At 37.8% G+C, this 12,494-nt stretch overlaps 4 protein-coding genes across 4 annotated transcripts; 2 read left to right on the plus strand and 2 right to left on the minus strand.

The window, feature by feature from the left end:
• The first annotated feature begins 2,857 nt into the window (after positions 1-2,857).
• Positions 2,858-3,169, plus strand: LOC137015367 (histone H4). Its single transcript, XM_067380282.1, has one exon. It carries the CDS (start codon positions 2,858-2,860, stop codon positions 3,167-3,169), a length of 312 nt encoding a protein of 103 aa, XP_067236383.1.
• Positions 3,170-3,939: 770 nt separating this feature from the next.
• Positions 3,940-4,328, plus strand: LOC137015182 (histone H2B). The gene has a single exon (XM_067379955.1). It carries the CDS (start codon positions 3,954-3,956, stop codon positions 4,326-4,328), a length of 375 nt encoding a protein of 124 aa, XP_067236056.1. The 5' UTR covers positions 3,940-3,953.
• A 6,465-nt stretch (positions 4,329-10,793) lies between these two features.
• LOC137015289 (histone H2B-like) lies at positions 10,794-11,187 on the minus strand. The gene has a single exon (XM_067380149.1). The coding sequence runs from the start codon at positions 11,185-11,187 to the stop codon at positions 10,813-10,815; it is 375 nt and encodes a 124-aa protein (XP_067236250.1). The 3' UTR covers positions 10,794-10,812.
• A 747-nt stretch (positions 11,188-11,934) lies between these two features.
• On the minus strand, positions 11,935-12,289 carry LOC137015329 (histone H4). The gene has a single exon (XM_067380224.1). The coding sequence runs from the start codon at positions 12,287-12,289 to the stop codon at positions 11,978-11,980; it is 312 nt and encodes a 103-aa protein (XP_067236325.1). The 3' UTR covers positions 11,935-11,977.
• Between the last annotated feature and the right edge of the window lie 205 nt (positions 12,290-12,494).

Genomic DNA, 12,494 nt, shown 5'->3' on the forward strand with positions numbered 1-12,494 from the left:
ACAATCACGGTACCACGCTCGAGTTCACTGAGCTCCTAAAAGTGACCCACACCTGTGAAAGTGAAAGTGACTGGAACTTCTGAATTCAATGATTTGGAGGGGTGTCCTAATACTTTTGGCAATAAAGTGTATTGTTATAAAAAGTATTACACAACTATACTCCCACTATCCATATCAATTGTACTTCTTAACCATAAATGTCATTTCCACCACATGCTGTCTTTTCCACCACAGAGGGCAGTGTGGTGGAAATGACTGTGGTGGAAATTACATTTCTGTAGTTTTTTGTGAAAAAATGGAAGATAGCTTCACTTATTCACTTTGAATTACTACTTAGCATTTCATGTACGCAAAATAGTCTTATTTAACTTAAAATTTTTAGCTTTTTAAAAACACCCTTGAAGGTACAGCATGTTTGGAAATGACGTAGAATAAATATATTTACTGATCTAGCAATATTTACCTTGATTTTTCTTCATTTGTTGTTGATGAAAATTAAAAATTTCCTCCATGTCCAACATGTGCTCTGATGTCACTGAACATTTCCACAGAAACCACCTAAACAATCTTTCACACAAACTTTTTAAAGGGACATTACAGCATTGTGGTGGAAATGACACCAATACTGTGTGACAGCTATATTTTGTGTAAAAAGTAATATTGATAGTAGTCTCACATTAAATACTATAATGTATTTTAATTATTTTACTAGTGCTTAATTCAGGTACATTAATAGTTACCAGATAAATCATATTTTTAAACTGTATTTTCATTGTTGAAGTTTAAAAGTCTGGGTGTGGGACAAGGAGAAAACAGTGATTTTGACACCTATAAGGAGGTTGGAAAGTATGAAAAAATCATAATAGAAAGGTAGTAAATTTTTTTAAAGGTGGTTTTGTTGATAGTTTGACAAAGAAAAAAGAATTTGTCAAAAAATATATGTATTTTTTAAAATATGATCAAAGGACATAAAAGTGCCCATAGTCTAAGAATCACCCGAATATTACCTAGATTTTATTGATTCGTTTTTGCAGATCTAGTCTTATTCAACATGTAAACACAAGCCCAACACAGGAAATCTTGATTACAAATTCATTAAAGGTAAAAAAGTTTCTTTCATTGGGACAGTTTTACACATACTACAAAATACATTCACAAGAAGAAAAAAAAGAAATTAAGAATGTTTAAAATGATATCAACTCACATGAGATGAAGAGTTCAGTCTATCAGAGGCCTAAAGAAAGCTGATGTATTCTCCATGGAGTCACCTCATGGGGCTGATGAAGGCCAGATGAATCCTCCACACTTTTTCTTGGAGAAGACAATGCCCCTCTTGTCAAAAACTTGTGATGCTGCATCCATGCCAGTAGGTGTCAGTATGACGTCTATCATATAGTCCAGACTCTAGTAGGCTACAGTCCAGCTTTAGTTTGTTCTGTCTTCACCTTCACCCCATATGGACTCAGGACCTGAAAATGAGAAGAATATTGTACACAATATTAATACACAGCTTGCTGGAATACAGTTGTTATTAGTCAGTTGAACAATCATCTAGCCATGTAATAATGTCCATTCAGCCGGTGTAATCACAAATAACCCTAAAAGGGTGATCAGGACAGAAAGACACATTATATGACCGACAGACTCTATTATCCTTTACTTATTCTTGAAAGGGGCTCATACAATTTTTTGATAAAATCGTTATCTTAATCTTTAAATTATTGCTCATACAATGTCACTTATGTTTGGACGTCAAAGCTTTCTTAAAATAACTGTAAAAAAAAAAAATATATATATATATATATATATATATATATAATTACAAAAATAATTATTTCAAAAACAATAAAAACAGTAATATTTCCAAACGTTATTGTACTGTAATATATGTAATGTGCTGTGAAATATATTGTGAAAAATGCATATGAAGATATTTTGTGAGTTTTCCTTCTCTGTCAGCAGATCCCTTTAGAAATGTCAGAGTTTTATCTTTGTTGTAGAGGGTTTTTTCTGTCACTCCTAAAATTACAGAATAATATTTATTTATCATGGGATCAAACGTTTGAACTAGTTTTGATTGTTGTGCCTCGTGTGACGTCACCAATAGTACCAACAGTTTCCATGGAAACTCTGCGGTCTCCCGCTTGCTCCACGTGACTCGAATGTTCAAAGGGCACGCCCATTAAAACACGTTATGCGTCACAAAAATAAATTTCTAGATTTTGAATTATTTTGTTTAGGAACACAACCTAATTATTTCATTTTAAACCGTGCTTATATGCAGACACAGTATTTTTAATGCCAACACTTTGCTTTGGTTAAATATATTAAAGTAGTCTCATTATTTTTTTTTTTTTTATTATTTTTAACCATAAAAATACATTTATATAAAAAAATATATAAATAAAATAAAGATGTCCTGTAGCACTCAGTAGAAACACTAGACAGAATATCCACTTTCGGCTTACCTATTGTTAGCTGGGTTACTATGGTCTTACTGCAACAGGCCATAGTTACACCATGGTTACTGTAGTAATACCATAGTTAAACCATGGTTCATTGTGTAGTTACTATGGTTTTACTATAAAAAAACATGGTTAATCCATGGTTACTACAAAACAAGAAAAGGTTAATTTTCGTGAGTATGTCTTGTTCATCCACTCACTCTTTCGAGATTTAATATATTTGATAAACGCTTCTGTCACATTTTGAAATGAACCACGCGAATCATATGACGTGGCATAGCTCCGCCTTCACGTGTTTCAACAAGGTCCTGTAAGTGATTGTAAAAGCTCTTCTTGTTCGCTCTGCGGACATTCAGGCGCTTAGTTGCGAGCAGATCGTGTAAATTACAACAATGTCTGGAAGAGGCAAAGGCGGTAAAGGGCTCGGAAAAGGAGGCGCCAAGCGTCATCGTAAAGTTCTGCGCGATAACATCCAGGGAATCACCAAACCCGCCATCCGTCGTCTCGCTCGCCGTGGCGGTGTCAAGCGCATCTCCGGTCTGATCTACGAGGAGACCCGCGGAGTGTTGAAGGTGTTTCTGGAGAACGTCATCCGCGATGCCGTCACCTACACCGAGCACGCCAAGAGAAAGACCGTGACCGCCATGGATGTTGTGTACGCGCTGAAGCGACAGGGACGCACTCTGTACGGCTTCGGAGGATAAACCTCTCAAATCAGGAACAACTACACCAACCCAACGGCTCTTTTCAGAGCCACCCACTCTCTCACATAAAGAGCTATATAAAAATTTAGTTGGTGTAATGGTTCTTTGATTCAGAGAAAGTATTACTAATTAAAAATTTCATGGTAAAAAAATCGGGATTCGCCATAACTTTTCATTTAGTTCTCTTTAATAATGAATCCCAGAATATGTTGGTTTAAGTGGCATATTAAGATCTTTTGTTAGACTGAGATATAACTAACTTTAAATTAAATCAATGGGACTAAAGTTTGCAGAGTTCAAAATGCAGAAAACATTAACGAAACTGGTGTTTTCTTTTACACAAATGGGCTTTTATTTATTATTCGTGTAGTTTCAACAGTTTCATGAATCAATGAAGTCTCGAGGAAAAACTGTTTTTAAAGGATGTCTGACTGATAATGGTCTCTTTCCTCCAACACTCCCTCAATGGGTCTAAAGGGCTTTTAAAATCACACGATGGTTCACAATATTTGTCTAGAATCGCTTATTTTCTCAAACTAATAAAAAGAGCGGGAAACGAAACAAAGGAAACAGGGTGTAGTTCAAACTCTGAGCGGTTGGCGGCGGCGAATGTGATTGGCCCTCATTCCACTCGTGACACTTTGAGTTGTCCAATGAAATACGACTTTATGGGTTTGGCCTATTAAAAGAGGCAATGTGTATCTTTGAAAATTAGCATAGGGCGGTGAATAAATATCTCTTGTGTCGCTGTGTTGCTTTGCGAAGTTTGTGTTCAAAAAGCATCATGCCTGAACCAGCAAAGTCCGCGCCTAAGAAGGGCTCCAAGAAGGCCGTCACGAAGACCGCCGGTAAGGGAGGAAAGAAGCGCAAGAGGTCCAGGAAGGAGAGCTACGCTATCTACGTCTACAAAGTCCTGAAGCAGGTTCATCCTGACACCGGCATCTCTTCCAAGGCGATGGGCATCATGAACTCTTTCGTCAACGACATCTTCGAGCGCATCGCCGGTGAGTCGTCTCGTCTCGCTCACTACAACAAGCGCTCCACCATCACTTCTAGAGAGATCCAGACCGCCGTGCGTCTGCTGCTGCCTGGAGAGCTGGCCAAACACGCCGTGTCCGAGGGCACCAAGGCCGTCACCAAGTACACCAGCTCCAAGTAGAGATTCAACCGAGATTCTCAGCGACCCAAAGGCTCTTTTAAGAGCCACCCAACTTCTCCTTAAAGGGTTTCTGTTTGTAGAACTAAATATCAATTTTTGAAAAAAATAAGTTTGAAATTTTCTAAAATGTTTTATGACATTTTATCCGAATTTAATCGAAGGCTGTAACTTTCGTCGTTGTTCAGTGGCAGTAACACTTTTTTTTTTTTTTTTTAAATCGGTAAATTCTTGTAAACTATGTGGGTTTGGAATGGTGTGGATAAAGAAAAGGTTTTCAGTTTTGGATAAATTATTAATTTAAATACACAGATGAAATATCAATTTTAGCTCTCAAATGTCCATAAGTTATAAATCATGTACTTTTATTGCTGTTAAAACACTTAAATACTTCAGCTCATTAGTAACTTGCTCCATCAGAAATCTGCATATTAATGGGGATCAAGTTTACTATATGCATTTACAAAGCATTCTGGTTCATAGTAATAGTCATTATTTTAGTGAATTTCTCTTGTCAGGAGGGTGTTTTTACAATAAATTCAGAAAAATCTTTCAGTCTTTGGATTTCTCATTGTCAGTTTATTATGGACTAATGCCCTGCAGCTGTCTGAAAATGTTTATTAAAGTATCTTTCAAATGATGGTGACTGAAGTATTTAAGACTGAATGACAATAATGAGAACTGAATATTACACCGATGTCCCTGTACTGGAGCAGCTATTATGATGCTTAATGAAAGAAATCAAGTTGTCAAATACTGGTGACAATATGGCATATAGAGAGGTTTATGAGCAATTTTATGTAACGTTAGGCCGGTCATTTCTGACCTGCAACGCCATAAGTGTGACTTTGTGCCATTTTTTACCAAAAAAAATAATTTCAAAACAAGTTACACATTAAAGCACACTAGTGTGAACAATTGTAAAGAATATATTAAAATGTAATTAAATTTTGCCAAAATTACCCTTAAATGTTTTTTTCAGTCAACAATTGAGGTGCATAAGTTCAGAGTAATGAGGCCTGCAATCAGCCAGATCCAAAAAGAAATACAAAACCTGTGCTAATCGAAAGAAAACAAGCTGACAAAAAAAGACTGAATCCAAAATTTTTAGAGATAATAAAGTGTACTGAGAGAGTGGCAAACAATTTTAAAAGGTCATAATTTTTGGCCCGAACACCAAATTAGGCAAAGGGTTTTGATCGCCGCACAAGGGTTAAAGAGGTTGTTCATGGATGAAATGCAGCAGATAGAGAAAGAAAATCAAGTGTCCAGCACACATAAGAACGGTTTAACCAAACTGAAAGACCGCATGCATGCTGGACACTTGATGATGTTTTTCTTTTACTATCTGCTCCATCTCATCCACAAGAAAATCCATAAAAAAATAATTAAAAAAAATGTAAAGAAGTTTATATGTAGTAATAACTTATAGCAGCAGGTGAGGATCGCGGTACAGATCCAGACACACTAGACACATCCCCCAGTAACAAAGTTATATTTCCAAATGTTGTGTTTTGGTTGTGGGAACGGTGATTTGAAATGTTCTAAAACGTGGAAATGTCCAGTTTGCTTAACATTGCTGGAACGTTATCTTATGGTTAGCATAATGTTCCTGCAATGTTCTTTTGACCTACATTTTGTTAATAATACAATATTCTAGGAATGTTGATTTGTAACGGTCCAAGAACGGTAAAATGTCCGCATTCTTTAATGTTAAATGTTATTTTATGGTTAGAATAATGTTCCTGCACTAGGGGTGTAACAAGATTTCTAGTGGAGTTGCTTCAATTGTAAACTATTGTAAACATCTACTCTGCTCATCCAGCACAAGCTGCAGAGTCGCACACAGTGCAGCAGGAATCACAGTTCTCTGATCATGTGACAAGAGTAAAGCAAGATCACTGATCACAGTTTTGCCCAACTGAGTGTCTGAGTGCCTAAGCGTCTGATAAATGTCTCATCTTGTAGAGCACGCTCAGCACTGCCGCTTTTGAATTTCAAAGTGAAAGTAAAACACAAAATACATACAATAGCAAAATACATACAATAGCATGTCTCCCAATATCAAACCTATCTTAGGCTGTTGTAACCACCTCTTAGCTCTGGTCTCTGTTCACACTTTGTACATTGAGAGAGTACCTTGATTATAGTTGCACTTATAGTTTGACCTTAATAAGACTAAGAAAAAACTGTCATTTATTTTTGATATTTATACTTTTTGTAAAATGTTTTTATTTTTTATTTCTGTGTTCAATTTATGCAAAATGGTTCAATTAGGAGGACACACACAGCCTCAATCAGAAGTTATTGAAGCTCATATTTCATGTACAGTAAGGTCTGAAGAGACTCATGGGAAATCATACAGAATATAGACAGATTTTTTTTTTTTTTTTTTTTTTTTAAAGGTAAACTAACCCTTTAAAGGCTTTTATTACTCTTGAACCAAGCAATAAACAAACAGCCCAACTGGACATGTATACATACAACAACACATTCGCACTAGACACACACAAACAAACCGACTGGACAGTCTTAAAAACATACCTAAATAACTGAAACATCTGTCAACTAAAATGGTGTGTTTGATCAGGGTTGGAGTTAAACTCTGCAGGGTAGGGTTGCACCAGCCGTTCGTAAGTTCTTTCTTAAATTGGAACGTAAAGTCCACACTAGTGGCTTAGTAACTACTAGCTAGTTTGTAACTAACGCTGTACTTTATTCGGTTGCACCATTTGTTCTTAAGGCAGAACGTAGCTAGTAGCTCGTAAGGTCTCCGTAAAGTAATGCGTAGTCGCATAATATGACGTTTACCTTCAGTTATCCTTCAAATACAGGAGCAGAAGTTGTTGAAATTCCGTGAATTTCAGTTTATCCTTCATTCTGACTTATTTTGCCTCACGTAGCTAACAGTAAAAATAAGTTCACATTAAATATAATAGCCTTCTAGCTACTTAATCATAAATGTTTTTATATGTAAATAACATTCAGAAACTGTATTTGAAACGAAATTAATAAGGATCAATAAATAAATACTGAAACAACAACAAAAACATAAGAAATTACATTTATTGATTATGACTGATTTTATTTGACATGCACAACACGGAGTGATAGGACCGATGCACACAGCGGTGCGCTGTTTAACGGGTTCGTGTTGAAGAGTGTCTAACAAAGTAATCTTTTCACATGATGTTCTCTCTCTTAAAATTTAAGAGAGTGTAAATGTCAGCAGCATCATATATGTGTAAAGAATGAAGTCTGTCAGGTAAAACAAGAGCTTATTGATGCAGTTCAGTCAGTCTGCTATTTTATTCCAACCGTTACTCCTGATAGGAGGCTTCCGTATTCCGTATTCCGTATTCCGTATCCGTATTCCGTATTTAGTGTATACGTAGAGTTACGCTTCAACTAAGTTTAATGGTGCAACACAAAAATATTTAGTAGTGCGTAAATTGTAACTTAGTGCCCATTTACGTCAAAACTAGTCTACGTTGTAACTTGCGCACAGCTGGTGCAACTGGCCCCAGGACAGTAGCCCTCCAGCCGCAGGGTTGGACACCCCTGTTCTACCATAAAATGAGCTGTGTGAAACTCTGCAAGAAAAAATCTAGTTAAAATTGCAAAGATGTAGTCAACTAAACATCATAATTTCAGTTTTACTGTCTGCTGTGTCTGCACAGACTCAAGAGCCACTCAGACCACGGCCGTTTGAGATGTTCTGAGTGCTGACAGTATTTCAATGTTAAAACAAACAACAAATGAATGGAAGATACCCTGATTCCTTATTTCATATTCATCCCGTGTCCAAAACTCAGGATGTTGTCTTAAACAAAAGTAGGCTAGGGGTAGTTGTGTGCAGCTGCAAAGTAAATTAATATTTATGAGAAAGAGATGAAATGTAGTTGTAATAAATGTGTTAAGAATCCGTACAGCTGTAGAGCGAGGGACTTTTATTCTGTGGAGCGGAACAGATGAACAACTAATGATGACATGGTTTGATGTCTGGTTGACCAATCAGCGGGAAGAGGCGTTTCATTCCTGCCCACATGTAGAGATTGAATATTCAAGCTGATTATTCATTTTCAATCCCAGAATTCAGCTTGATTTTTCGTTTTTTGGTTCACGGGTATATATTCAAATTTAGTTTTCCACATGTGGGCGGTTATGAGACGCCCCTTTCTGCTGATTGGTCAAGCAAATCTGAGCCTGTGACGTCATCAGTCATTGCTCAGGTCTGTTTAACAAAATAATAGTCCTTTGGCTCTCTCAGGGCAGGTCCTAGATTGGGCTTTCTTACGTGCAACTTAACACGTTTCACAGAATTTTTTATATCAGAAATATTAAATATTAATCTGCACCCAGCCTCTGTTTTATTTAGCTGTGCGCAGTTAAATCTGTGTGATGAAGCTACGCTAGACAGCGCCAAGCAGGTGAAGCACAGACCAATGGGGCGTCTCATGACTGCCGGAAAATGAATTTTGAAGACATTTATAAATTTTTTACCTGTGAAGCAAAAAATAAAAATAAAAAATCAAGCCGAAATCTTGTTTTTTCGTGAAAAAACAAAACAAAAACAAAAATGAAAAAACAAAAAAAACAAAAACAAAGGTTGTGTTTTCTCGCTTATGCTTATTTAATTTCAAATTGGAAAACAAAGTATCAAAATGTACGTGGACTATGCTTTAATGTTTAACTAGGAAGCTTGTTTTGAAATGCTTTTATTTTGTACAAAATGGCACTAAGTCACACTTGTGGTGTTTGAGGTCAAAAATGACCGGTTTTCTCAAAATGTTTATAAACCTCTCAATACGCTATGTTATCACCAGTGTTTGTCAACTTGATTTCTTTCATTAAGCATCATAGCTGCTCCAATAATATTCAGAGTTCTCATTATTGTCCTTCAGTCTTAAGGCAGGAACACACCAAGCCGAAGGTGATGAACCAGTGCCGATGAAAGCAGACTGAGGGGGTGGCTCACGTCGGCAGCGTCTGGGTCCAAAGTTGGCCTCCTGTCTACAGTAATGAACCTTATAATCACATGCTTTGTTAATGCATTAAAGGGAGAATGAAAATTCATTAAAGGGAGATTTCCCTTGCCTCTTCACTAATATATATATATATATATATATAATGTGTGTGTGTTTTTTGAATGATTGACATGGTGATTATAAGAGTGATAATCAATAATCAATATGTGTAGCCTCTTTTATTATTAAATGATTTTAATGATTTCTTTCATATGCAACCATAGAATGATTATGTGGCTCTTCAAATGTCCTTTTCAGAAGATCTGCTGATATCTGTGTTTGTTTTCTGTCTGTTTGGAGACACTCTTATGTGTCCAGCCATAGATCTATGTTTCTCTAACAGCCTGGACAGCTAGGTCACAAAGGTCACCCTAGCTGCTGGACTACGTGACTCTTTCTCACTTCAGAGTGTTATCCTTTCTTTATGTACTTCTCTAAAGAATAAAGATGAATAATATACATACTTCTCATCCAAACTAGAACATGCTATCTTATGTTTTGAGAAACTTTCTGGTTTATAGTTGGAGCCTAGGCAGACTTCAACCTTGAAGAAGCTGTAAATCTGTGTCTGTGTGCTAATATTCTGTGCAGGTCCTGACAATTAGCAGTTCGACGCCACCTCATGACCCCAAAAGGAACATTTAGTCCCTAAATCCAGGGTCCCCTCGTCAGCATCCTGATTCATGGATATATGCTTCTGACTATCTGTCCATGTGTGGAAGATTTCTAATCGTGTCTATCTTCTCTTAGACAATCAGAATCATTTTTACCTTAATAATGACATAGTTAGTAGACTCTGTTAGAGTATAATTGTGGAAATGTGAATGAACGCAGAGCGGCCTACAAACTCCTTGTGAGACCTGAAGCGGACTTCTGCTGATGAAACTGCAAACTATTCTTCAGTAAAAGTTCTTCAAATGATTGCATCTCTGACTCCTGGTCTTTCATTTGACATATCTGGCCAAGGATCCTAAACGGTTTATTCCCAACAGCATATAGTAAACTTGATCCCCATTAATATGCAGATTTCTCATAATGGAGCAACAGTTACTAATGAAGTTTAAGTGTTAACAGCAATAAAAGTACATTGAGATTTCACCTGTGTGTACTTTAGTTTGTCCAAAACTGAAAACCTTTTTTTCTTTATCCATCATTCTAAACCCCATAGTTTATCATTTAGATAAAATGAATTCTCAACAGCCTTAATATAGTTAAAACAAATAACTATAAAGTTCTTAAACTAGTCATTTTTGTTGCAGACCATGCCTCTGAACAAAGACAAAAAAGAACTTTGAATTAGAAGCAGATGAAGTTATAGTTATGAGAGTTTAGGAAGTCCTTGATTTTTCAATACAGCTCACATTTAGTTTACAACATATACTAAAAACAGAAGCTCTTTGAGGAGAAGTTGGGTGGCTCTTAAAAGAGCCTTTGGGTCGCTGAGAGTCTCGGTTGAATCTCTACTTGGAGCTGGTGTACTTGGTGACGGCCTTGGTGCCCTCGGACACGGCGTGTTTGGCCAGCTCTCCGGGCAGCAGCAGACGCACGGCGGTCTGGATCTCTCTAGAAGTGATGGTGGAGCGCTTGTTGTAGTGAGCGAGACGAGACGACTCACCGGCGATGCGCTCGAAGATGTCGTTGACGAAAGAGTTCATGATGCCCATCGCCTTCGAAGAGATGCCGGTGTCAGGATGAACCTGCTTCAGGACTTTGTAGACGTAGATAGCGTAGCTCTCCTTCCTGGACTTTCTGCGCTTCTTTCCTCCCTTACCGGCGGTCTTCGTGACAGCCTTCTTGGAGCCCTTCTTAGGCGCGGACTTTGCTGGTTCAGGCATGATGCTTTTTGAACACAAACTTCACAAAGCAACACAGCGACACAGAGATATTTATTCACCGCCCTATGCTAATTTTCAAAGATACACATTGCCTCTTTTAATAGGCCAAACCCATAAAGTCGTATTTCATTGGACAACTCAAAGCGTCACGAGCGGAATGAGGGCCAATCACATTCGCCGCCGCCAACCGCTCAGAGTTTGAACTACACCCTGACTGTTTCCTTTGTTTCGTTTCCCGCTCTTTTTATTAGTTTGAGAAAATAAGCGATTCTAGACAAATATTGTGAAACATCGTGTGATTTTAAAAGCCCTTTAGACCCATTGAGGGAGTGTTGGAGGAAAGAGACCATTATCAGTCAGACTTTAATCCTTTAAAAACAGTTTCTCGGGACTCCATTGATTCATGAAACTGCTGAAACTACACGAATAATAAATAAAAGCCAATTTGTGTAAAAGAAAATACCAGTTTCGTTAATGTTTTCTGCATTTTGAACTCTGCAAACTTTAGTCCCATTGATCTAATTTAAAGTTAGTTATAGCTCAGTGTAACAAAAGATCTTAATACGCCAACTTAAACCAACATATTCTGGGTATCATAATTAAAGAGAACTAAATGAAAAGTTATTGCGAATCCCGTTTTTTTTTACCATGAAATTTATAATTAGTAACACTTTCTCTGAAGCCAAGAAACATTACATCAACTAAATTTCTATATGGCTCTTTATGTGAGAGAGTGGGTGGCTCTGAAAAGAGCCGTTGGGTTGGTGTAGTTGTTCCTGATTTGAGAAGTTTATCCTCCGAAGCCGTACAGAGTGCGTCCCTGTCGCTTCAGCGCGTACACAACATCCATGGCGGTCACGGTCTTTCTCTTGGCGTGCTCGGTGTAGGTGACGGCATCGCGGATGACGTTCTCCAGAAACACCTTCAACACTCCGCGGGTCTCCTCGTAGATCAGACCGGAGATGCGCTTGACACCGCCACGGCGAGCGAGACGACGGATGGCGGGTTTGGTGATTCCCTGGATGTTATCGCGCAGAACTTTACGGTGACGCTTGGCGCCTCCTTTTCCGAGCCCTTTACCGCCTTTGCCTCTTCCAGACATTGTTGTAATTCACACGATCTGATCGCAACTGAGCGCCCGAATGTCCGCAGAGCGAACAAGAAGAGCTTTTACAATCACTTACAGGACCTTGTTGAAACACGTGAAGGCGGAGCTATGCCACGTCATATGATTCGCGTGGTTCATTTCAAAATGTGACAGAAGCGTGAGTCTCGAAAAGAGTGAGTGGATGAACAAGACATACTTA

This window comes from Chanodichthys erythropterus, chromosome 24 (genome assembly GCF_024489055.1).
Source record: "Chanodichthys erythropterus isolate Z2021 chromosome 24, ASM2448905v1, whole genome shotgun sequence".
Classification (NCBI taxonomy): Eukaryota; Metazoa; Chordata; class Actinopteri; order Cypriniformes; family Xenocyprididae; genus Chanodichthys; species Chanodichthys erythropterus.